The sequence below is a fragment of the Scyliorhinus torazame genome, chromosome 4, assembly GCF_047496885.1.
Source record: "Scyliorhinus torazame isolate Kashiwa2021f chromosome 4, sScyTor2.1, whole genome shotgun sequence".
Lineage (NCBI taxonomy): Eukaryota > Metazoa > Chordata > Chondrichthyes > Carcharhiniformes > Scyliorhinidae > Scyliorhinus > Scyliorhinus torazame.
The window spans coordinates 260,396,792-260,423,842 of record NC_092710.1 but is presented as its reverse complement, the minus strand read 5'-3'; the positions used below and the strand labels follow the sequence as shown (position 1 = coordinate 260,423,842).

The window sequence follows — 27,051 nt, the reverse complement described above, 5'->3', positions numbered from 1 at the left end:
GGATTATCACGGGATTTGTGTGGGTCAACAAGACCCCGCGAGTTAAAAGGCTGTTTTTAGAGCCCAGACGGAGGGGGGAGGGCGGGGGGGGGTGGGGGGGGGGGGGGGGGGGGGGGTTGGCACTTCCGAACTTCTGTAGCTACTACTGGGCGGCTAATGTAGCCATGATTAGGAAATGGGTAATGGAGGAAGGGTCGGTGTGGGGGAGGCTAGAGGCAGCGTCATGCAAAGGCACCAGCCTAGGGACACTAGTAATGGCACCGCTGCTGTTCTCGCCGGCACGATACACCACAAGCCCGGTGGTGATGGCAGCACTGAGGGTCTGGGGTCAGTGGAGAAGGCACAGGAAGGAGGAGGGGGCTGCAGTTTGGACCCCGATACGGAACAATCATAGATTTGCTCCGGCCAAGATAGACGGGGGTTTACAAGGCTGGCATAGGGCAGGCATTAGAAGGATGGGAGACCTGTATATAGATGGGACTTTCCCTAGCTTGAAGGCGCTGGAGGAAAAGTTCAGCCTTCAGATACCTCCAAGTCCGCGACTTTCTCAAAAAACAGGTGGGGGCATTTCCGTTGCTGCCCCCTCGAAGGATACAGGACAGGGTGGTGTCAGGCATCTGGGTAGGCGAGGGGAAGGTGTCGGACATTTACCAAGAGCTGCAGGAGGCGGAGGAAGCCCCAGTGGAGGAAATGAAGGGCAAGTGGGAGGAGGAGCTGTGTGAGGAGCTGGATGAGGGCCTGTAGGCTGATGCCCTGGGCAGGGTGAACTCCTCCTCATCATGTGCCAGGCTCAGCTTAATTCAGCTTAAGGTGATACACCGGGCTCACATGACGACAGCGAGAATGAGCAAGTTCTTCAGGGTGGAGGACAGTTGTGCGAGATGTTCAGGGAGTCCAGCGAACCATGTCCATATGTTCTGGGCATGCCCGGCACTCAAAGAATTCTGGCAGGGCTTTGCGAGGGCTATGTCCAGGATTTTGGACACGCGGGTGAAGCCGAGTCCAGAAATAGCGATCTTTGGGCTGTCGGAGGATCCGGGAGTGCAGGAAACGAAAGAGGCCGAGGTTTTGGCCTTTGCCGCCCTGGTAGCCCCGAGACGGATCTTGTTAATGTGGAGAGACTCGAAACCCCCAGGAGAACTGGGTTAGTGACATGGCTGGGTTTCTCAGCCTGGAGCGAATTAAGTTTGCCTTGAGAGGGTCCTTGCTGAGGTTCTCCCGGCAGTGGCAACCGTTCCTTGACTTTCTAGGAGGGCGTTAAAATGTCAGCAGCAGCAGTAATCTGGGGGGAGGGGGGGGGGGGGGGGGGGGGGGAGGGGGGGGGGGGGGGGGGGGAGGGGGTGCGGAGAGGGAAGGGGAAGGGGAGGCTTAGGTGGGGGAACTATTTATTTAATGTATATTCTCTTTTGTATAATGATAACAGCCACCTGGTTTTGTTAAATATTTTCCGTTTATTTTTCTGTTATTGGTTATGTAAAAATTCTGTTTGAAAAAAGCTTTAATAAAAACACATTTTTAAAAAAAAGCACAATGCCTATAGTTCCTCAGGAAACTGAGGAAATTCAGCATGTCCACATTGAATTTTACCAACTTTTACAGATGCACCATAGAAAGCATCCTATCTGGCTGCATCTCAGCCTGGTATGGCAACTGCTCAGCCCAAGACCGTAAGAAACTGCAGAGATTCATGAACACAGCCCAGTCCATCATGAGAACCCGCCTCCCATCCATTGACTTTGTCTACAGCTCCTGCTGCCTTGGGAAAGCGGACAGCATAATCAAAGACCCCTCCCACCCGGATTACTCACTCTTCCAACTTCTTCCATCGGGCAGGAGATACAGAAGTCCGAGAACACGCACTAACAGACTCAAAAACAGCTTCTTCCCCACTGTCACCAGACTCCTAAATGACCCTCTTATGGAATGATCTGATCTCTTCACATATCCTCTCTGCTGAGTAGTACTACACTTCTGTATGCTTCACCCGAAGCCTGTGTCTATGTATTTACATTGTGTATTGTCTGGACAGTACACAGAACAGTATTTAAAAAATTTGTTTTTAATGTATTCAGATTTTCACAAAATATCGACAACAAAATACAGAAAGAAAAGAACAAACCCCCCCCCCCCATATATATCAATAATAAATTAACAGCCTTCATCAACACAAAGGCAAATATACACTCCCACTCAAGAAAAACAAACCAACCCCCCCACCCCCAAGCACACCCCCCAACCCCCTCCTCCGGGGTTGCTGCTAATGCTGACCATCTTCTAACGTTCTGCCAGGAAGTCTAGGAACGGTTGCCACCGCCTGAAGAACCCTTGTACCGATCCCCTTAAGGCAAATTTCATCCTCTCCAATTTAATGAACCCTGCCATATCGCTGATCCAGGATTCCACGCTTGGGGGCCTCGCATCTTTCCACTGAAGAAGAATCCTTTGCCGGGCTATCAGGGACGCAAAGGCCAGAAAACCGGCCTCTTTTGCCTCCTGCACTCCCGGCTCCTCTGCTGCCCCAAATATTGTGAGCCCCCAGCCCGGCTTGACCCTGGAACCTACCACCCTTGACACCGTCCTCGCTACATCCTTCCAAAAGTCCTCCAGCGCTGGGCACGCCCAGAACATGTGGGTGTGGTTTGTTGGCCTCCCTGAGCACCTAACACACCTGTCCTCGCCCCCAAAGAACCAGCTTATCCGTGCCCCGGTCATGTGAGCCTTATGCAGCACCTTAAACTGTATGAGGCTGAGCCTCGCACAAGAGGAGGAAGAGTTCACTCTCCCCACGGCATCCGCCCACGTCCCCTCGTCAATCTCCTCACCCCACTTACCCTTTAGCTCCTCCACCGAGGCCTCCTCCTCCTCCTGCATCACCTAATACGTTGCTGAGATCCTCCCCTCTCTAACCCACACCCCCGACAGCACCCTGTCCTGGACCCCTCGTGGTGGTAACATTGGAAACTCACCACCTGCCGCCGAACAAACGCCCTTACCTGCATATATCTGAAGGTGTTCCCCGGGGGGAGCCCAAACGTCTCCTCCAGCTCACCCAGGCTCGCAAACTTCCCGTCCCCCATCCTTCTAATACCTACCCTGTGCTAGCTCAGGAACGCTCCGTCCATCCTCCCCGGGACAAACCAGTGGTTCCCCCGAATCAGGGACCACACCGAGGCCCCCATCCCCCCCTGTGATGTCTCCATTGCCCCCAAATTTTGAGGGTAGCCGCCACCACCAAGCTCGTGGTATACCTCGTTGGAGGAAGTGGCAGCGGCGCTGTCACCAGCACCTCCAGGCTCGTGCCCACACAGGACGCCATCTCAGCCTCTTCCATGCCTCCTTATTCCCCTCCATCACCCATTTACGCACCATTGCCACGTTGGCAGCCCAATAATACCCACAGAGGTTAGGCAGTGCCAACCCCCCCCTATCCCTGCACCACTCAAGGAACACCCTTCTCACCCTTGGGGTCTTCTGCGCCCACACAAACCCAATAATGCTCCTGTTAACCCGCCTGAAGAAGGCCCCAGGGATCAGGATGAGGAGGCACTGGAACAGGAACAAAAATCTCGGGAGCACCGTCATTTTAACTGACTGCACCCTACCCGCCAGGGAGAGTGGCAGCACGTCCCACCTCTTAAACTCCTCCTCTATCTGCTCCACCAGCTTCGTGAAGTTAAACTTATGCAGGGCCCCCCCAGCTCCTAGCCACCTAGACCCCCAGGTACCTGAAACTCCTCTCCGCCCTTTTTAGCGGGAGCTCGCCAATCCCCCTCTCGTGGTCCCCCGGGTGCACTAGGAACAACCCGCTCTTCCCCATATTTAGCTTGTACCCGGAGAAATCCCCAAACTCCCTGAGAATCCTCATCACCTCCGGCATTCCCCCCACCGGGTCCGCCACATATAGCAGCAAATCATCCGCATAGAGCGACACCCGATGCTCCTCCCCACCCCGCACCAGCCCCCTCCAGTTCCTCGACTCCCTCAACGCCATGGCCAGGGGTTCAATCGTCAGTGCAAAGAGCAGGGGGGACAGGGGACACCCCTGCCTCGTCCTCCTTCTGTTCGTGGCCACACTCGCCACCGGGGCCTCATACAGCAGCCTCACCGACCTGACGAACCCATCCCCGAACCCGAACCTTTTCTTTTTAAAAAAAAATATATTTATTAAAGTTTTTTACCAACACAATTTATTCCCCTTACAAACAATAACACCGCCTCCCGTAACAAAATAACATGAAATCGCACTGAGCAAGATATATACATGGCAAAATGGTATATTTACATAGCTTTATACACTGGCTCTCTCCCGCACGTGCCAGTTTCCCTCACCCTCCATGTTATCTCCCGCTCATCCATCCCCTCAAACAATCTCTCGTTCCCCCCCCCCCCCAGGGTTGCTGCTGCTGCTGACCGGCCTTCTTCTAACGCTCCGCGAGATAGTCTAGGAACGGTTGCCACCGCCTGTAGAAACCCTCGCAGACCCTCTCAAGGCAAACTTTATCCTCTCCAGCTTTATGAACCCAGCCATGTCATTTATCCAGGCCTCCACGCTGGGGGGCTTCGCCTCCTTCCACATTAGCAAGATCCTTCGCCGGGCTACTAGGGACGCAAAGGCCAGAATAACGGCCTCTTTCGCCTCCTGCACTCCCGGCTCGTCCACTACTCCAAATATTGCTAGCCCCCAGCTTGGCTTGACCCGGACTTTCACCACCTGAGATATTGCTCCCGCCACTCCTCTCCAGAACCCCCCCAGTACCGGGCATGACCAAAACATATGGACATGGTTCGCCGGACTCCCTGAACACCTCCCGCATCTGCCCTCTACCCCAAAGAACCTACTCAACCTCGCCCCCGTCAAGTGCGCTCTGTGAACCACCTTAAATTGTATCAGGCTGAGCCTGGCACATGAGGAGGAGGAATTGACCCTACCCAGGGCATCAGCCCACAAACCTTCCTCGATCTCCTCCCCTAGCTCCTCCTCCTATTTACCCTTCAACTCTTCTGCTAGCGCTTCCACCTCCTCTTTCATCTTTTGGTGTATTGCCGACACCTTGCCCTCCACGACCCATACACCCGAGATAACCCTGTCTTGAATTTCTTGTGCCGGGAGCAACGGGAATTCCCTGACCTGTCGCCTCACAAAAGCCCTCACCTGCATATATCTAAATGCATTTCCTGGGGGTAGCTCAAACTTCTCCTCCAGTGCCCCTAGGCTCGCAAATGTCCCGTCAATGAACAGGTCCCCCATTCTTCTAATCCCCGCCCGATGCCAGCCCTGGAACGCCCCGTCCATCTTCCCCGGGACAAACCGGTGGTTACTCCTGATCGGGGACCACACCGAGGCTCCCATTGCACCCCTGTGCCATCTCCACTGGCCCCAGATCCTTAACGTTGCCGCCACCACCGGGCTCGTAGTATACTTTGCTGGCGAGAACGGCAGCGGTGCCATCACCACCGCCCCCAAACTCGTTCCTTTACAGGACGCCATCTCCATCCTCTTCCATGCCGCCCCCTCTCCCTCCATAACCCACTTGCGGATCATCGCCACATTTGCTGCCCAGTAGTAGCTCCCTAGGTTTGGCAGCGCCAACCCTCCTCGGTCCCTACTGCGTTCCAGGAACCCTCTCCTTACCCTCGGGGTCTTATTCGCCCACACAAACCCCATAATACTCCTACCTACTCTCTTGAAAAAGCCCTTGGTGATCACGATGGGGAGGCACTGAAACACAAACAAAAACGTCGGAAGGACCACCATTTTGACCGACTGCACTCTACCCGCCAGCGAGAGCGGTAACATGTCCCATCTTTTGAAGTCCTCCTCCATTTGCTCCACCAACTTCGTCAGATTCAGTTTATGTAGGGCCTCCCAACTCCTGGCTATCTGGATCCCCAGATACCGAAAACTCCCCACCGCCCTCCTCAGCGGTAGGTCCCCTATCCCTCTTTCATGGTCCCCTGCCTGTAATACAAAAAGCTCACTCTTCCCTACATTGAGCTTATAGCCCGAGAACTCCCCAAACTCCCTAAGAGTCTGCATGACCTCCACCATCCCCTCCATTGGGTCCGCCACGTACAGCAACAGGTCATCCGCGTATAGTGACACCCGATGCTCTTCTCCCCCTCAGACCACCCCCTCCATTTATTAGACTCCTTCAGTGATATGGCCAAGGGTTTGATCGCCAATGCAAACAACAGGGGGGACAGGGGGCACCCCTGCCTCGTCCCTCGGTACAGCCGAAAGTACTCCGACCTCCGCCGGTTCGTCACTACACTCGCCACCGGGGCTCTGTAAAGGAGCTTAACACAGCTGATAAACCCTCCCCCGAACCCAAACCTACGCAACACCTCCCAGAGGTACTCCCACTCTACTCGGCCAAAGGCCTTCTCCGCGTCCATAGCTGCCACTATCTCCGCCTCTCCCTCCTCCGATGGCATCATTATCACGTTTAAGAGCCACCGCACATGAGTGTTTAATTGCCTGCCCTTTACGAATCCCGTCTGGTCCTCATGAATCACCCCCGGGACACAATCCTCAATCCTCGTGGCCAGCACTTTGCCAATAACTTAGCATCCACATTGAGGAGCGAGATCGGCCTGTACGATCCACATTGCAGTGGGTCCTTGTCTCGCTTTAGAATCAAGGAAATTGTCGCCTCCGACATTGTCGGGGGCAGGGTTCCCTCCTCTCTGGCCTCGTTAAAGGTCCTGACTGGTAGCGGGGCCAACAGATCTACGTACTTTCTGTAGAACTCCACCGGGAACCCGTCCGGCCCCGGGGCCTTCCCCGCCTGCAACCTCCCCAAACCCTTGCTCAGCTCCTCGAACCCAATTGGTGCCCCCAAACCAGCCACCTCTTGCTCCTCCACCCTCGGGAACCTCAGTTGGTCTAAGAATCGTCTCATCCCCTCTTCCCCCCCTGGGGGCTGGGATCTGTACAGCTCTTCATAAAAGGCCTTGAATACCTTGTTTATTTTCGTTAAACTCCGAACCGTGGCTCCCCTTCCATCTTTGATTCCCCCTATTTCCCTCGCTGCCGTCCTCTTACGGAGCTGGTGTGCCAGCATCCGACTAGCCTTTTCCCCATACTCGTAGGTCGCCCCTTGCGCCTTCCTTCACTGTGCCTCCACCTTCCCCGTGGTCAATAGGTCAAACTCCGTCTGGAGCCGTCGTCTTTCCCCAAGTAATCTTTCCTCCGGGGCCTCTGCGTATCTCCTGTCCACTCTCAAAATCTCCCCCACTAACCTCTCCCTTTCCATGCCCTCTGCCTTCTCCCTATGAGCCCTGATGGAGATTAGCTCTCCCCTGATCACCGCCTTCAATGCCTCCCATATCACCCCCACCCGCACCTCCCCATTGTCGTTGGCCTCCAAGTACCTTTCGATACACCCCCTCACCTTCCCACACACCACCTCATCTGCCAGCAGTCCCACATCCAGCCGCCACAGAGGGCGTTGGTCCCTCTCCTCTCCCAGCCCCATTTCCACCCAGTGCGGGGTGTGGTCCGAAACGGCTATGGCCGAATACTCCGTCCCTTCCACCCTCGGGATGAGCGCCCTGCCCAGAACAAAGAAATCTATCCGGGAGTAGGCTTTGTGCACGTGGGAGAAGAAAGAAAATTCCCTGGCCTGCGGTCTTGCAAACCGCCATGGGTCCACTCCCCCCATCTGATCCATAAACCCCCTGAGCACCTTGGCCGCCGCCGGCCTCTTTCCCGTCCTTGATCTGGAGCGGTCCACTGCTGGGTCCAGCTCCGCCAGGCCCAGGATCTCATCCTCGTTATCCGAGACTTTCTGCCGGACCTCCCGGATCGCCGCCCCTTGCGCCGTCTGGGTCGCCAGCAGCCTATCGATTGAAGCCTTCATCGGCTCCAACAGCTCTGCTTTCAGTTCCTTAAAACAGCGCTGGAGAAGCTCCTGCTGCTCTTGCGCCCACTGCCTCCATGCTGCCCGGTCTCCATCCGCCGCCAGCTTGGTCCTCCTCCCTCGCACCTTTATTTGCTTCAATGCCACTGTTTTAATCGTCCCACTCCTGGTCCAATCCATACACTATCGGGGTAATGTCGCTGTCCCCTTCCATCACCGGGAAACGTCGAACAAGCGCCGTTACAGGCTCTAAAAAGAGCCCAAAAGTCCGTTTTTAGCGGGAGCTGCCGAACGTGCAACTTAGCTCTGCATAGCCACAACCGGAAGCCCACAGAACAGTATTATTTACTGTATCTCGGTACACGTGACAATAAATCAAATCCAATCCAATCCTAATTGCACTCAGCCATGGACAGTGACTGGGAGGCGAAAGCGATCGGCCTGTCTCTGCCATCTTCCATACGATGTGATAAAATGGCCCCAATGCCATACGATGATATGTCACATGTGACAATTAGCTGTTTGGCGGGATCATAATGTGTCAACAAGCCAGTGGAAGTCAATTGTTTTTTCACTTGAGTGAATGCTTCTTCCTGTTGCTTTCTCCACACCCATTTCAGGTTCTATTTTAAGAGAAGGTATAGGGGGGCAAACATGGTTGCGCGGCCGATGATGAACTTTGCGTTATCGTTCACCAATCGCAAAAATAGACAACTCTGTGGTGTTTTCAGGTGTAGGAGCTTGTTGAATACCCCGTACCTTCTCCGCGACCGGGTGTAACCCCTCATGGTCCACTTCCATCATGGGGAATATGCATTTTTCTCTCTGCAGACGAAAGCCCGTCTCTGAGAAACGGAGAAATTCATCCAAATTACTTAAATGTTCCCCTGTACCCCTGACATGAACACATCATCCAGATATACTGCCACTCATTATCCTCTGGAATGTGGCACGGGCCGGCGACACTCCAAAGTGTAGAGTGGTGTACTTGTGTGGGCCTCTATGGGTGTTTGTAGTGAACTTTTTATGTGATGCAGGATCCAACTCTAACTACAATTACACATGGCTCATATCGAGCTTCCTAAATGAGTGACCACCAGCCAGTTTTGCGTATAGGTCCTCGATGCGGGGCATCGGGTAGTAGCTGGAAGGCCCTGTTGAACTTCAACTTGTATTCCCCACACAAGCTGACCGTCTTATTGGGTTTGAGCACCGGGACCACCAGCGACACCCGATCGGCAGAACATACTGGTCTGATGATCCCAAGGCCTTCGAGCCGGCTGGGTTCAACCTCAACTTTTGCTAACTAAGTGTAAGGGACTGGGCGAGCCCTGAAGTACCTTGGTTGTGCGTCTGAGTGTGGTAAATCACTATTGTACATATATTAGGAGATGTACGGTAAGACCCTGTACTACAGGTACAGTGGTAGCCCCTGCCTGCTGGATCCGCCCAGTAGGTGGAGTATAAATATGCGTGTCCTCCGTACAGCAGCCATTTCGCCAGCTGCTGTGGGAGGCCACGCATCTTAGAGTAATAAAGCCTCAGTTGTATTCAACTCTCTTTTTTGTCCATTTAATCGTGCATCGCCGAGTCTTCCTGAATTTTTATCATGGCCCCTTTTAGATTCCACAGTCTAGGATGGAAAACCTCAGGGTATTTTCCTAGTTCTTTTTACAGGCCCCCGGATCCCATTTGGATATTTTTCTGCCCATTCAGTTGCAGGTATTTTAGCGAATTGCAGCCGAGCAGGCTGGGCTGTGTCCCTTGACTATTATCAACGGAAAACACACTGACTGTTGTCTGTAAACTACCAGGGTCATTGAGGTCCCTCAATGGCTAACATTTCACTGGTGTGTGCCATTAATCTTGCCTCTGTGTCCCGCAGATCTAACTGCTGTGCTCCTGTTGAAGGTTTGCTTTCCAATAACTGAAATCACCCGCCTGTGTCTAGTTCCATGTCCAATGTATGTCCTTTAACTTACAGTTACCTTGATGGGGATCTCTCGGTGTGTCGCAATGCAATTCAGCTGCATACACTCTTCCTCTGGCTCGTCCAGGTGGAAGGTCCAAGCCCTTGGTTGGCATCTACCTCGAACGGGGTGCGGGGGTTGCTGGCTGACTTGTGCCTTGCAGTCCCTGTGGCTCCTTCATCCACATGCCCCACAACGCCTGGGCTCTCCCTCTACAGACTGCAGGGAGGTATCCCATTGGGATGTTTCAGGCCCTGACCAATGAACCTGGCCCCTGTGGTACTCGGTCCAGGGCGGGGTTTCACTCTTCCGGGGCGGGGAGGGGGGGAGTAGCGGTGCTCACCGGGAAGTGGCATGTCCTAGGGTGTTTATCTCCATCACCTGGATCTCTTACACTCCTCTCTTGGCGTTTTGACATGAAAGCAAAACTTGCATGGCCTGCTCAAGGTCTAGGGATGGTTCAGCTAGCAACTTCCTTTGAGTAGCCATGTTATTACGCTGCAGACCATATGATTGCGCAGCATTCCAGAAAGGAAGTCTCATATTCACAATGTTCAGCTAGTTTTCATAGCCGCATCAGAAACAAGATTCCAGAGGGTGCTGTGCTCTGACTGTGAGATGTGGCAGGTCCGGGAGGCTTCCAGCGTCCCGGATGGCTTCATCTGCAGAAAGTGAACCCAACTGGAGCTCCTCACAGACCGTATGGTTCGGTTGGAGCAGCAATTGGATGCACTTAGGAGCATGCAGGTGGCGGAAAGCGTCATAGATCGCAGTTATGTAAATGTGGTCACACCCAAGGTGCAGGCAGAGAAATGGGTGACCACCAGAAAGGGCAGGCAGTCAGTGCAGGAATCCCCTGTGGTTGTCCCCCTCTCGAACAGATATACCCCTTTGGATACTGTCGGGGGGGATAGCCTATCAGGGGAAAACAGCAGCAGCCAGAGCAGTGGCACAACGGCTGGCTCTGATGTTCAGAAGGGAGGGTCAAAGCGCAGAAGAGTAATAGTAATAGGGGACTCTATAGTCAGGGGCACAGATAGGCGCTTCTGTGGACGTGAAAGAGACTCCAGGATGGTATGTTGCCTCCCTGGTGCCAGGGTCCAGGATGTCTCCGAACGGGTAGAGGGCATCCTGAAGGGGGAGGGCAAACAGGCAGAGGTCGTTGTACATATTGGTACTAACGACATAGGCAGGAAGGGGCATGAGGTCCTGCAGCAGGAGTTCAGGGAGCTAGGCAGAAAGTTAAAAGACAGGACCTCGAGGGTTGTAATCTCGGGATTACTCCCTGTGCCACATGCCAGTGAGGCTAGAAATAGGAAGATAGAGCAGCTAAACACGTGGCTAAACAGCTGGTGTAGGAGGGAGGGTTTCCATTATCTGGACCACTGGGAGCTCTTCCGGGGCAGGTGTGACCTGTATAAGAAGGACGGGTTGCATCTAAACCGGAGAGGCATAAATATCCTGGCCGCGAGGTTTGCTAGTGTCACACGGGAGGGTTTAAACTAGTATGGCAGGGGGGTGGGCACGGGAGCAATAGGTCAGAAGGTGAGAGCATTGAGGGAGAACTAGGGAATAGGGACAGTGTGGCTCTGAGGGAGAGCAGACAGGGAGAAGTTGCTGAACACAGCGGGTCTGGTGGCCTGAAGTGCATATGTTTTAATGCAAGGAGCATTACGGGTAAGGCAGATGAATTTAGAGCTTGGATTAGTACTTGGAACTATGATGTTGTTGCCATTACAGAGACCTGGTTGAGGGAAGGGCAGGATTGGCAGCTAAACGTTCCAGGATTTAGATGTTTCAGGTGGGATAGAGGGGGATGTAAAAGGGGAGGTGGAGTTGCGCTACTTGTTCGGGAGAATATCACAGCTGTACTGCAAGAGGACACCTCAGAGGGCAGTGAGGCTATATGGGTAGAGATCAGGAATAAGAAGGGTGCAGTCACAATGTTGGGGGTATACCACAGGCCTCCCAACAGCCAGCGGGAGATAGAGGAGCAGATAGGTAGACAGATTTTGGAAAAGAGTAAAAACAACAGGGTTGTGGTGATGGGAGACTTCAACTTCCCCAATATTGACTGGGACTCACTTAGTGCCAGGGGCTTAGACGGGGCGGAGTTTGTAAGGAGCATCCAGGAGGGCTTCTTAAAACAATATGTAGACAGTCCAACTAGGGAAGGGGCGGTACTGGACCTGGTATTGGGGAATGAGCCCGGCCAGGTGGTAGATGTTTCAGTAGGGGAGCATTTCGGTAACAGTGACCACAATTCAGTAAGTTTTAAAGTACTGGTGGACAAGGATAAGAGTGGTCCGAGGATGAATGTGCTAAATTGGGGGAAGGCTAATTATAACAATATTAGGCGGGAACTGAAGAACATAGATTGGGGGCGGATGTTTGAGGGCAAATCAACATCTGACATGTGGGAGGCTTTCACGTGGCAGTTGAAAGGAATACAGGACCGGCATGTTCCTGTGAGGAAGAAAGATAAATACGGCAATTTTCGGGAACCTTGGATGACGAGTGATATTTTAGGCCTCGTCAAAAAGAAAAAGGAGACATTTGTCAAGGCTAAAAGGCTGGGAACAGACGAAGCCTGCGTGGAATATAAGGAAAGTAGGAAGGAACTTAAGCAAGGAGTCAGGAGGGCTAGAAGGGGTCACGAAATAGGTCATTGGCAAATAGGGTTAAGGAAAATCCCAAGGCTTTTTACACGTACATAAAAAGCAAGAGGGTAGCCAGGGAAAGGGTTGGCCCACTGAAGGATAGGCAAGGGAATCTATGTGTGGAGCCAGAGGAAATGGGCGAGGTACTAAATGAATACTTTACTCAGTATTCACCAAAGAGAAGGAATTGGTAGATGTTGAGTCTGGAGAAGGGGGTGTAGATAGCCTGGGTCACATTGTGATCCAAAAAGACGAGGTGTTGGGTGTCTTAAAAAATATTAAGGTAGATAAGTCCCCAGGGCCTGATGGGATCTACCCCAGAATACTGAAGGAGGCTGGAGAGGAAATTGCTGAGGCCTTGACAGAAATCTTTGGATCCTCGCTGTCTTCAGGGGATGTCCCGGAGGACTGGAGAATAGCCAATGTTGTTCCTCTGTTTAAGAAGGGTAGCAAGGATAATCCCGGGAACTACAGGCCGGTGAGCTTTACTTCAGTGGTAGGGAAATTACTGGAGAGAATTCTTCGAGACAGGATCTACTCCCATTTGGAAGCAAATGGACGTATTAGTGAGAGGCAGCACGGTTTTGTGAAGGGGAGGTCGTGTCTCACTAACTTGATAGAGTTTTTCGAGGAGGTCACTAAGATGATTGATGCAGGTAGGGCAGTAAATGTTGTCTATATGGACTTCAGTAAGGCCTTTGACAAGGTCCCTCATGGTAGACTAATACAAAAGGTGAAGTCACACGGGATCAGGGGTGAGCTGGCAAGGTGGATACAGAACTGGCTAGGCCATAGAAGGCAGAGAGTAGCAATGGAGGGATGCTTTTCTAATTGGAGGGCTATGACCAGTGGTGTTCCACAGGGATCAGTGCTGGGACCTTTGCTCTTTGTAGTATATATAAATGATTTGGAGGAAAATGTAACTGGTCTGATTAGTAAGTTTGCAGACGACACAAAGGTTGGTGGAATTGCGGATAGCGATGAGGACTGTCGGAGGATACAGCAGGATTTAGATTGTCTGGAGACTTGGGCGGAGAGATGGCAGATGGAGTTTAATCCGGACAAATGTGAGGTAATGCATTTTGGAAGGTCTAATTAAGGTAGGGAATATACAGTGAATGGTAGAACCCTCAAGAGTATTGAAAGTCAAAAAGATCTAGGAGTACAGGTCCACAGGTCATTGAAAGGGGCAACACAGGTGGAGAAGGTAGTCGAGAAGGCATACGGCATGCTTGCCTTCATTGGCCGGGGCATTGAGTATAAGAATTGGCAAGTCATGTTGCAGCTGTATAGAACCTTAGTTAGGCCACACTTGGAGTATAGTGTTCAATTCTGGTCGCCACACTACCAGAAGGATGTGGAGGCTTTAGAGAGGGTGCAGAAGAGATTTACCAGAATGTTGCCTGGTATGGAGGGCATTAGCTATGAGGAGCGGTTGAATAAACTCGGTTTGTTCTCACTGGAACGAAGGAGGTTGAGGGGAGACCTGATAGAGGTATACAAAATTATGAGGGGCATAGACAGAGTGGATAGCCAGAGGCTTTTCCCCAGGGTAGAGGGGTCAATTACTAGGGGGCATAGGTTTAAGGTGAGAGGGGCAAGGTTTAGAGTAGATGTACGAGGCAAGTTTTTTATGCAGAGGGTAGTGGGTGCCTGGAACTCGCTACCGGAGGAGGTAGTGGAAGCAGGGACGATAGGGACATTTAAGGGGCATCTTGACAAATATATGAATAGGATGAGAATAGAAGGATACGGACCCAGGAAGTGTAGAAGATTGTAGTTTAGTCGGGCAGCATGGTCGGCACGGGCTTGGAGGGCCGAAGGGCCTGTTCCTGTGCTGTACATTTCTTTGTTCTTTGTTCTTTGTTTTGACTCTCCTGGGGTCCTCTCTGCCATGTTAAAACAGCATTTCTGCACTATAACAGTTAAAGTGTTGCCCCACTAGGGTCATCAATTGTTTGAATTTTAGTGTCCGGAGCTGCAGGATATGTAAAACTTTTTATCACTCAATAAGTATGTGCTCCGCAGACAGTCAGCAATATTATTGTCTGTCCGTCAACATTTGTGATAATGTTTGGCCTGAAAAAGTAACGCATGAGTTCTATGTATTGTGTCCAATCCTGTAAGCTTACATCGAAAACATCCAATCTTCCGATCAAAGGCATATTTGCAATAGTAAATTAAAAAATTTAACCTTAGTCCAGCAGTGGAAAGGAGGTGGATGTTCATTCCACAGTGTAGCAGCATTGACAGTAATCCAGTGTTGTCCTCGTCGCCAGTTTAGTTGGCCACAAACAAGTCTGAACCGAGTAGGTCAAAAGAAAACTCGGTTTATTGCAAAGCAATTCTGTTTACAATATACATTAGATCCCAGCTGGGTCTGCTTTGTCGGTTCCATAACTGGCCGACTTTACACAGATCTCAATCATGCATGTCCTTGAGCTCCCTGTCACCTTACTGAGGGAGCTCATATTCGGCGAGACTCAAGGGGAGACTGATTGCTCCAACCCTGTTGGTCTCATGTGGATTATAATAGGCAGTAACCTCTGAGTTCCCGCTCAGTGTAACTGAGGGGTACACCCCAAAGATAAGCTGGGAAAACCTCCCGTTTCCTCCAGGCGTTCCCAGGTAAGGTTTACCCAGAAATTGGCACGAAAGTGCAAACTTCTGATGGGCAATTGCCTTGCATTGACTGGAAGCCACCGTAAATGCGACTTAAATCACAAACTTCCGATGATTCCGACTGTTTTACACTAATAGTTGCCCAACACCTTCCTAAATACCGCTGCCACAATGGCCAACTCCCGACTAAATTCCACGCCGAACAAGAACCCCATTCCCAGCCGCCTGCCCCCCCTCTCAGCTGTCTGCTCCTCTCCCACCCAATTACTGGTGCACCCACTCCCACCCCCACCCCACTAACAGTCCACCTTTCTACCGACCTTCCACTCTGGCTGTCCGACCACCCCAACACCCACAGCTGTCCAAACTCCCCCTCCTCCTCCACTCCCCACCCTCCCCCAATTCTTTTTTTCTATAAATTAAGAGTACCCAATTATTATTTTTTTCCAATTAAGGGGCAATTTAGTGTGACCAATCCACCTACCCTGCACATCTTTTGGGTTGTGGGGGTGAAACCCATGCAGACATGAGGAGAATGTGCAAACTCCACACAGACAGTGACCCAGGGCCGGGATTCGAACCCGGGTCCTCTGCACCGCAGTCCCAGTGCTAACCACTGTGCCGCATGCCAACCCCTCCCCTAATTCTAACCAGTTACCTGACAACCTACCTTCTCCATGGCTGGATCTTTACACCTACCTGATTTGGGGGCAGGGTCTTCCTGTCTCCAATTCAGCAGCACTTGACCAAAAGCTTAATGAGTGCCCTGCCCTGCACAGTTCTCATCTGGCCTAAGCCATAAAGGCAAACAAAACAGGATCGAAAGGAAAACAAGGTATAAAAGTAGAAGTAGAGTGAAAATCCAACTCTGATTACATCTCTGTGGAGGTTTAGGCCCTTTAAGTTAATAAGAAGGAACTTTTACTCTTTTACATGCCTGCACGGTTGCACAGTGGTTCGCAGTGTTGCTTCACAGCGCAAGTGTCATGAGAATGTCACTTTAAGAAATGTTTGGCTGCTCATGTTACTGCAGTGATGTCAGAGTGTGGGTGGAGCTGTGCTCTGGCTCGGCTTTTTAGTTTCACTTTGAGAAAAGCTTGGGTGTGCCCGTCTTTTTGGTTTCATTTTCAGTGTTGGAGCTGAAGCCAGACAAAGCAGGTGTACTGCTGTTCTCTGCCATGAAAAGACTATCTCTTGATCATTTGGTGAATTCAGAATTATGAATGTTCTCAGGAGTGACTTTAACCTGAATGTGCTTCTGTTAAAGGTTTTGTTTTTAAGTTCTGGATGTTGTTTGGGAAGTTATTAAGGATTACTTAGTGTTGTATTCTTTGGAGGTTGTATTTGAATTGCTGATTGCTAAGATGTTCACTGTATGTTTTAAAAAAGTTAACTTGAGTTCATAGAATAAACATTGTTTTACTTGTTTTCGATTTTCTGCTGTACCACACCTGGAGAGTGGGCCATGTGCTCCTCATACCACAATCTATTAAACATTGTGGGTCAGATGAGCTCCATGATAGTCTTTGGGGTTCTCTAACCCCTGGCCCATAACAAATTGGGGGCTCGAGGGGGATAACAGTCTATCTATTGGATTGGCTTCGTGAACTTAAAGACAGTGAGGGGTGAGCATATTGTGGTTGCTTATCAGGTGTGGTATTATAGTTTAAGTAGGGAGTGTGTTTTGGACAATGGCTCTTTCAGAGGCTCAGACATTTTTGGGGGTGGAGACGGTCACACGCAGTACCTTACGGACAGAGACTAAAAGCAGACTGTTAGATTTGGCAAAAACATTGCAGTTGACATTATCTGACAAAATGCGAAAAGATGAGGTAATTATGGCAGTTGCTAAGCATTTAAAGTTGTCTGAGATACGGTTTGACTCATTGGAAATGGCAAAAATTCAGTTACAAATTAAACAAATGGAACATGAGAAAAAATTAAAGCAGCTTGAATACGAAAGAGATAGCGAGGAAAAAGAAAGAGATTGGGAGATACAGATCAGGGAAAAAGATAAAGAGAGAGTTTGAACTTCAGAAAATGGCCATGAAATATGACAGTCAGTTAAAATTGGCAGGCGTAAAGGAAAACGTACAGTTGGATGATAGTGAGAAAGAGCATCACAGTCGAAGGCTTGGTGGGGATCTATTTAAATATGCGCAAGCATTGCCTAGGTTTGATCAGAAGGAGGTAGAAGCCTTTTTCATTTCATTTGAGTAGGTAGCTAAACAAATGAAATGGTTACAGGACATGTGGGTATTACTGATTCAAACAAAGCTGATAGGGAGGCTAGTGAAGTGTTTGCATCACTATCAGAGGAGGTACCTGAGACGTATGAGGAGGTGAAAAAATCCATCTTAGGTGCATACGAACTAGTGCCTGAAGCTCTCAGAGAAATTATACTTTTGGAAGAGTTTAGAAATTCAATTCCTGATGCAGTGAGAACTCATGTGGAAGAGCAAAGGGTTAAAACTGTGAGATTAGCAGCAGAAATGGCAGATGATTATGAATTAATTCATAAATCAAAGTTTGGTTTCCGACATCAGTTTCAGCCTGTGAGGGATAGAAATTGGGGACATGAGAAATACTCAAGTGGTAAAAGTAAAGGTGATCTGATGGGAGATAATAAGGAGAGTGTACCTCAGACTAAAAAAGAAATACAGGAGGGTGGAAGAAACATGAAAAGTTTCAAATGTTTTCACTGTAATAAACTAGGCCATGTAAAGCCACAGTGTTGGTGGTTGAAGAAAAGCACTGGGAAGGCTGATGTGGTAAAACAGGATAAGACAGTGGGGTTGTTAAAGTGGTAAAGGAAAGCCCAAGTTAAGCGAAGGAGGTGCAAAAGATTGTGCAGCCTGATCAAGAGGTGATTGATAAGAAGGTGCCAGATCTCTTTAAAGAATTTACTTGTGTGGGTAAAGTTTACTCATGTGTATCAGGAGGAGCAGGTAAAGAAGCCACAATTTTAAGAGATACGGGAGCTAGTCAATCTTTAATGGTAAGAGATGAGGAGGCATGTAGTTTGGGAAGAAAGAAAGTTGCCAGAAAAGGTTGTAATATGTGGAATTCTGGGTGAGAGGATTAGTGTTTCATTATATAAGGTAAGGTTGGAAAGTCCAGTGAAGAGTGGTGAAGTGGTAGTTGGAGTAATAGAGAAACGATCTTGTCCAGGAATACAGTTTATCTTGGGTAATGATATAGCTGGATCACAGGTGGGAGTGATGCCTACTGTGGTTGATAAGCCAGTGGAAAATCAGACAACTGAAGTGCTGAAGGACGAATATCCTGGGATTTTTCAGGATTGTGCAATAACAAGGTCGCAAAGTCACAGGTTAAGACAAGAGGAGAAATCAAAGAGTGAAGATGAAGTTGAAGTGCAATTATCAGAAACGATTTTTGATCAGATGGTTGAAAAAGAACAACAACAGGTGGAGGATGAGGCGGATATTTTTAGTTCAGGAAAATTGGCGGAGTTACAACAGAAAGATGTAGAAATAAAATGAATGTATCAGAAAGCATACACGGAAGAGGAATCTGAGTGTATACAAGAGTATATTGTGTATGCTCCCCATACCACAATCTAGTAAACGTTGTGGGTCAGGTGAACTCCATGATACAGTTTGGGGTTCTCTAAACCCTGGCACATAACACCAGGGTCCCAGGTTCGAATCCCGGCTTGGGTCACGGTTTGTGCGGAGTCTGCACGTTCTCCCTGTGTGCGTGGGTTTCCTTCAGGTGCTCCGGTTTCCTCCCACAAGTCCTGAAATACGTGCTGTTATGTAATTTGGACATTCTGAATTCTCCCTCCGTGTACCCGAGCAGGCACCGGAATGTGGCGATGAGGGGCTTTTCACAATAACGTCATTGCAGTATTAATGTAAGCCTACTTGTGACAATAAAGATTATTATTATCATAAGACATAGGAGCAGAATTAGGCCATTCGGCCCATCAAGTCTGCTCCGCCATTCATACTGATTCCAATTCTCCTGCCTTCTCCCCATAACCCCTGATGCCCTTATTAATCAAGAACCTATCTATTTCTGTCTTAAAGACACTCAGTGATTTGGCCTCCACAACTTGCAGCGGCAAAGTGTTCCACAGGTTCACCACCCTCTGGCTGAAGAAATTCCTCCTCATCTCAGTTTGAAAGGTTCGTCCCTTCAGTCTGAGGCTGTGCCCTCAGGTTCTAGTTTTACCTACTAATGGAAACATCCTCTCGCATCCACTCTATCTAAGCCACTCAGTATCCTGTAAGTTTCCATAAGATCTCCCCTCATCCTTCTAAACTCCTACGAGTACAGACCCAGAGTCCTCAATCGTCCCTCATGGATGACAAGTTCTTCATTCCAGGGATCATTCGTATGAACCAACTCTGGATTCTTTCCAAGGCCAGCACATCCTTCCTTAGATACAAGGCCCAAAACAGCTCACAATACTCCAAATGGGGTCTGACCAAAGCCTTATACAACCTCAGAAGTACATCCTTGCTCTTGTATTCTAGCCCCTTCAACATGAATGCTAACAGTGTATTTGCCTCCCTAACTGCTGACCGAACCTGCTTGTTAACCTTGAGAGAATCTTGTATTAGGACTCCTAAGCTCCTTTGTGCTTCTGATTTCCTAAACCTTTTCCCGTTTAGAAAGTAGTCTCTGCCCCCATTCTTCCTACCAAAGTGCATAACCTCACACTTTTCCACACTGTATTCCATCTCCCACTTCTTTGCTCACTCTCTTAGCCTGTCCAAGTCTTTCTACAGCACCCGTTTCCTCAATACTACCAGTCCCTCTGCATGTCTTTATATCATCTGCAAACTTAGCAACAGTGCCTTCAGTTCCTCGTTCCAGATCGTTAACGTATATTGTGAAAAGTTGTGGTCCCAACACCGACCCCTGATGTACACCACTAGTCACCAGCTGCCATCCTGAAAAAGACCCCTTTATCCGCACTCTGCCTTCTGCCAATCCTTTATCCATGCCAGGATCTTACCGTTAACACGATGGGCTCTTAACTTATTTAACAGCCTCCTACACGGCACCTTATCAAAGGCTATTGCAAATTGAAACAGGCTTTTTCTCTCTCTCTCCCCTGGCTGCCATGGTCTTCAAACGATACCTGGAGAGCAGCCGCGTGGCCTATATCACCTTTGGCCACCATGCTGGCAAACTGGTGGCGATCGTCGATGTGATTGACCAGAACTGGGCATTGGTGGATGGCCCTTGCAGAGGAGTGCGGAGACAAGCAATGCCATTTAAATGTATGCAGCTCACTGATTTCAAGATTCAAATACCCCACAGTGTCTGCCACGAGTCTATGAAAGCTGCTTGGAAAAGGAGAAAACCAATGAGAATTGGGAAACCACTCACTGGGCAAAGAAAAGTGAAGGCCGTGCAAAGAGAGCCAAAATGACAGACTTTGATCGCTACAAGATCATGAAGGCCAAGGAAATGAGAAACAAAATCATCAAGCATGAGTTGTCAAAGCTGAAGAAGGAAGCCGGCAAGAAAACATAAATGTTTATTGGGCAAACCAAAAAAAAAAAACACTTCATAATGATTAGTTATGATTAGTTTTCCATTTCATTTCATAAACAATGCAGTGACTGTGATAGAATGTGAGGCCAGGGAACCCGTTATCATTTGGTACACTTCCTCTCATTGGTCTCAGTTCGATCTGTTAGTTTTCAGAAGTTTTTCTCCCTCTTTTTTTAGTTCTGTGTATTTATTAAAGAGCAGCATGTTGTCATTGATTAAAATGGAAAAGCTTACATTTGTGATGCAATTTGGCATAGTTAATAAGGAGAGAATGCGAGAGGGGGGAATGGAAATCTCAATTTTTAGTATACTGAAAAAAGGAAGAGGCGAGAAAGTATATCCCCTCCACAGCATATTGTTCGTCATCTTACTAAATCAAAGTCTATACATATCGGTTTACATCTGCTGCACCACCTTAAGGTGTCCCATTTGCACTTTGTTGACTCAGAAAACATATTGATAAAATGTCAATGGCATTTGAGTAAATCATGGCTGAACAGACAGAGAACTTTGCAAAGAACGTGGAGCATTTTTCTGGAATAAAGGGCAAGTATGCCATTTGCTCCTGGTTTCTTCTTACTGTAATTTGGTCTCTTTGAGGATTTGCAAGCAACTGCTAGTCTGAAGACAAAAGAATGGAAAGTTGGGCGGTGTGCCTAAAATGCTACAAGTTGGCGTGTTGCTTCACATCCTTAAAAAAGTATCTTGATGAGCATTTGGCATGTCAGAGCATTCAAGGCAATGGGCCAAGTGTTGGCAAATGGGATTAGATAGGTAGGTCAGGTGTTTTTCCTGTGTGGTGCAGACTCGATGGGCCGCAGGGTCTCTTCTGCACTGTATTTTCCGTGATTCTGTGATTCATTGTTGCCCATTTTGCATGACCGCCTGAAATTCTTCACCCCCAACTTTTATTCACAAATAGGGATTAACACGAATACATTTCAGAATGTGTCTATTTACAATAATTGCTTTAAAGAGACAGAACAAGTTAAACGCAGCTCCACTATACAGTATAATGTGTATATCATTCTTCTCTCATTGTGTAACAATGTACTGTACAACTTACTGTAAGCAATTCCATGGGAAAATTACACAGTATAAACAGATGTATCTGTTATAATTTAACTAGAACAATGCTATTTCATTTCAGAGTGCTTTTATGGCTGTTTGCCAGTGGGTGAATAACCTGCTCCTGATTTAGGAACCAGAAATGACCACATCAGACTTAATAATGTACCAAACAGTCAGGCTACATTTTGACCTAGGATGCATTTAATTTGTGTGTTTTTTTTAACTTCCAATTATTTTTAAACAAATGTTTCTCGCTCTTTTTGTTTAGCTACTGCACATTCGGGTGAGATTGGTACCAAGAAAAGGGTGAAAAGACTATTGAGCTTTCAGAGGTATTTTCATGCTTCTCGACTGCTACGTGGCATTGTACCTCAGACGTGTCTGCATTTACTGGATGAGGACTACCTTGGACAAGCCAGAGTATGTGCGATTTTAATTAAAATGATTTCAATCAGCCTTCATTGAAACTGGAACGGAAGCATAAAAACTTTTAAAACACTCTCGAGAATTTGAATTGATATAGATCTTGGTTCATGGTGATTCATTTCTTTGAGTCAAAAGGCTATGAGTTCAAGCACTAGACCAGGGGTCCAGTTCTTCCTCTGGGCTCAGGAAAACTCGTCCTGTGCACTTTTGCAGCTTGCAAACAGCTCCCCAAACCCGTAAGGGACTTCACACGCCATTTTTGTCTTTTCACACAGGGGTCGGGTTCATGGTGCAGTTCGCGAACCATGTCGGAGTGCATGAGTGTGGGTGCTGAAGCGGGCCTGTTAGAAAGCCAACTTCAGTCTGCAACACAGTTTGCCAGCTCCCAACAATGATTGAAGGCTGCCTAGACCTCGCCGCTCACCTTGCTTATCCCACCCATGTCAGCCCATGCCCCCTCAGATTGCCCATGCTACCCCTTTGCTCCCCATTTATCCTCCATAGCCAGTCACTCAGTAAGCACATTGTATAACCCACCAATAACATGCAATATCAATGGAATTCTATATTCCTTGCGAGAAATAAAACCGTCACCATCTAATGAAAGCCTTCATATCATCGATAGTGAGAAGAAACTGCATCCTGCCATGTGAAAAATTCTTGTAATACTTATAATCCTATTCGCTGTTTCAACAAACCAGAAATCACATCAAAGGGACAATCTGTTATTACAACTTCTTGAAACTGTCAATCATTCTCAAATTACCAGAACACTGACTGTGCTGAAGCTCACCAGCACTTGAAACTCAGCCACGCAATGATAATGGCCACAGCTGTCCAAATAATAAATGTCTCTCCGAGAAGGGAAAAACAGAAGGTGGCCAATTCAATTCCAAAGCAGAGTGGCAGTCAATCAATGGAAGGGGGTTAGATTTTTAGAAGTGTCATAAGCAGTTATTTTTATATCAACCAAAACCATTTGACCATTGTTGGAAAGATGACAACACAGATTGATAATGTTTGTAACATTTTTCATTGCATTGTGGTACCTCCTCCATCGGAAAAGTACTGTGATACCTGTGAACAAAATGTTGGTCGGTGTAAGGCCCAAATTCACTTTAAAGGACAGATTCCTACACATTTACATCATAATATAGCACCTAATTGTGACATTTGAAGGTGCAAAATCACTTTACATTTACCTTCCAAAATGTTCCAGATATCTCAGCAGGCTTTCCATTTTCCTCACAAGCTCTCAAACCTGGTATGTTTTAACGAGTTTTCATAATCCCACACCACCAAACGAAAATAGTGTGAGAAGAATTCTGATTGGTCTCACATATTCAAAATGGGGGACCAGACTTCAGCGGAGAATAGTTTTGTACACTAGGCATTCCTGACCCACAATCGGGCCTGAGTAAAATGGCGCAGTGTTGGAATACAGTGAAAAATTGCATTTTCGCGGGTATCCAGGTGGGAGGCAGGGCAGTATGTCACATGAGGGGATGAATACACAGCTTGCCAAACAAACTGCTGAAATGAGGATGACACTCTCCTTTTTAAAAAAAATAGATTTATTAAAGTTTTTTAACACAATGTTTCTCCCTTACAAACAATAACCGCCCCCCCCCGTAACAAAATAACAAGAAATCGCACAGAGCAAGTTATATACATGGCAAAATGATATGTTTACATAGCTTTGTACACTGGCTCTCTCCCATACGTGCCAGTTTCCCCAACCCTTCATGTGATCTCTTGCTCATCCACCCTCCCATGCAAACCCTTCCCCCCCCCCCCCCCCCCCCCCCCCCGCCCCGGGGCCAGGACGTCGTCCGTCCCCCCCTAGGTTGCTGCTGCTGTTGACCGGCCTTCCTCTAACGCTCCGCGAGATAGTCTAGGAATGGTTGCCACCGCCTGTACAACCCCTGCGCAGACCCTCTCAAGGCAAACTTAATCCTCTCCAGCTTTATGAACTCCAGGCTGGGGGGCTTCGCCTCCTTCCACATTAGCAAGATCCTTCGCTGGGCTACTAGGGACGCAAAGGCCAGAATACCGGCCTCTTTCGCCTCCTGCACTCCCGGCTCGTCCACTACTCCAAATAGTGCTAGCCCCCAGCTTGGCTTGACCCGGACTTTCACCACCTGAGATATTGCTCCCGCCACTCCTCTCCAGAACTCCAGTGCCGGGCATGACCAAAACATATGGACATGGTTCGCCGGGCTCCCTGAGCACCTTCCACATCTGTCCTCTACCCCAAAGAACCTACTCAACCTCGCCCCCGTCAAGTGCGTTCTGTGAACCACCTTAAATTGTATCAGTCTGAGCCTGGCACACGAGGAGGAGGAATTAACCGTACCTAGGGCATCAGCCCACAGTCCTTCCTCAATCTCCTCCCCCAGCTCCTCCTCCCATTTACCCTTCAGCTCTTCTACCAGCGCTTCCCCCTCTTCTTTCATCTCCTGGTGTATTGCCGACACCTTGCCCTCCCCGACCCATACACCCGAGATCACCCTGTCTTGAATTTCTTGTGCCGGGAGCAACGGGAATTCCCTGACCTGTCGCCTCATAAATGCCCTCACCTGCATATATCTAAAGGCATTTCCCGGGGGTATCTCAAACTTCTCCTCCAGTGCCCCTAGGCTCGCAAACGTCCCGTCAATGAACAGGTACCCCATTCTTCTAATCCCCGCCCGATGCCAGCGCTGGAACCCCCCGTCCATCTTCCCCGGGACAAACCAGTGGTTACCACTGATCAGGGACCACACCGAGGCTCCCATTGAACCCCTGTGCCGTCTCCACTGGCCCCAGATCCTTAGCGTTGCCGCCACCACCGGGCTCGTGGTGTACCTTGTAGGCGAGAGCGGCAGCGGTGCCGTCACCAATGCCCCCAGGCTCGTTCCTTTGCAGGATGCCATCTCCATCCTCTTCCATGCCGCCCCCTCTCCCTCCATCACCCACTTGCGGATCATCGCCACATTTGCTGCCCAGTAGTAGCTCCCCAGGTTTGGCAGCGCCAACCCTCCTCGGTCCCTACTGCGTTCCAGGAACCCTCTCCTTACCGTCGGGGTCCTATTCGCCCACACAAACCCCATTATACTCCTACCTACTCTCTTGAAAAAGGCCTTGGTGATCACAATGGGAAGGCACTGAAACACAAACAGAAACCTCGGAAGGACCACCATTTTGACCGACTGCCCTCTACCCGCCAGCGAGAGCGGTAACATGTCCCATCTTTTGAAGTCCTCCTCCATTTGCTCCACCAACCTCGTCAGATTCAGTTTATGTAGGGCCCCCCAACGCCTGGCTATCTGGATCCCCAGATACCGAAAGCTCCCCTCCGCCCTCCTCAGCGGTAGGTCCCCTATCCCTCTTTCTTGGTCCCCTGCCTGTAATACAAAGAGCTCACTCTTCCCTACATTGAGCTTATAGCCCAAAAGCTCCCCAAACTCCCTTAGAGTCTGCATAACCTCCACCATCCCCTTCATTGGATCCGCTACGTACAGCACCAGGTCATCCGCATATAGCGACACCCGATGCTCTTCTCCCCCTCAGACCACCCCCCACCATTTATTAGACTCCCTTAATGACATGGCCAAGGGTTTGATCGCCAATGCAAACAACAGGGGGGACAGGGGGCACCCCACCTCGTTCCTCGGTACAGCCGAAAGTACTCCGACCTCCGCCGGTTCGTCACTACACTCGCCACCGGGGCTCTGTAAAGGAGCTTAACCCAACTGATAAACGCTCCCCGAACCCAAACCTACGCAGCACCTCTCAGAGGTACTCCCACTCTACTCAGTCAAAGGCCTTCTCCGCGTCCATCGCTGCCACTATCTCCGCCTCTCCCTCCTCCGATGGCATCATTATCACGTTTAAGAGCCACCGCACATGAGTGTTTAATTGTCTGCCCTTTACGAATCCCGTCTAGTCCTCGTGGATCACGCCCGGGACACAGTCCTCAATCCTCGTGGCCAGCACTTTTGCCAGCAACTTAGCATCCACATTGAGGAGCGAGATCGGCCTGTACGATCCACATTGCAGTGGGTCCTTGTCCCGCTTTAGGATCAAAGAAATTGTCGCTTCCGACATTGTCGGGGGCAGGGTCCCCTCCTCTCTTGCCTCATTGAAGGTTCTTACTAGTAGCGGGGCCAATAGGTCTACGTACTTCCTGTAGAACCCCACCGGGAACCCGTCCGGTCCCAGGGCCTTCCCCGCCTGCATACTCCCCAAACCCTTGCTCAGCTCCTCCAACCCAATTGGTGCCCCCAAACCAGCCACCTCTTGCTCCTCCACCCTCAGGAATCTCAGTTGGTCTAGGAATCGTCTCATCCCCTCTTCCCCTGCTGGGGGCTGGGATCTGTGCAGCTCTTCATAGAAGGCCTTAAATACCTTGTTTATTTTCGTCGCACTCCGAACCGTGGCTCCCCTTCCATCTTTGACTCCCCCTATTTCCCTCGCTGCCGTCCTCTTACGGAGCTGGTGTGCCAGCATCCGACTAGCCTTTTCCCCATACTCGTAGGTCGCCCCCTGCGCCTTCCTCCACTGTGCCTCCACCTTCCCCGTGGTCAACAGGTCAAACTCCGTCTGGAGCCGTCGTCTTTCCCCAAGTAATCTTTCCTCCGGGGCCTCTGAGTATCTCCTGTCCACTCAAAATCTCCCCCACTAACCTCTCCCTTTCCATACCCTCTGTCTTCTCCCTATGAGCCCTGATGGAGATTAGCTCTCCCCTGATCACCGCCTTCAACGCCTCCCATACCACCCCCACCCGCACCTCCCCATTGTCGTTGGCCTCCAAGTACCTTTCGATACACCCCCTCACCTTCCCACACACCACCTCGTCCGCCAGCAGTCCCACATCCAGCCGCCACAACGGACGTTGGTCTCTCTCCTCTCCCAGCTCCAGTTCCA

General features: G+C 49.6%; 1 protein-coding gene and 1 pseudogene across 3 annotated transcripts in view; both read left to right on the top strand.

Moving 5' to 3' along the window:
• The window catches only part of LOC140410904 (3',5'-cyclic-AMP phosphodiesterase 7B-like), a 336,168-nt gene that overhangs the window by 217,985 nt on the left and 91,132 nt on the right, over window positions 1-27,051 (top strand). For all 3 annotated transcript variants that reach the window (XM_072499695.1, XM_072499692.1, XM_072499694.1), the window contains exon 4: window positions 21,986-22,137. In XM_072499695.1, the coding sequence (XP_072355796.1) occupies window positions 21,986-22,137 (152 nt within the window). The remainder of the gene's footprint in view (window positions 1-21,985; window positions 22,138-27,051) is intronic.
• Window positions 20,210-20,625, top strand: LOC140411224 (large ribosomal subunit protein eL14 pseudogene; annotated as a pseudogene).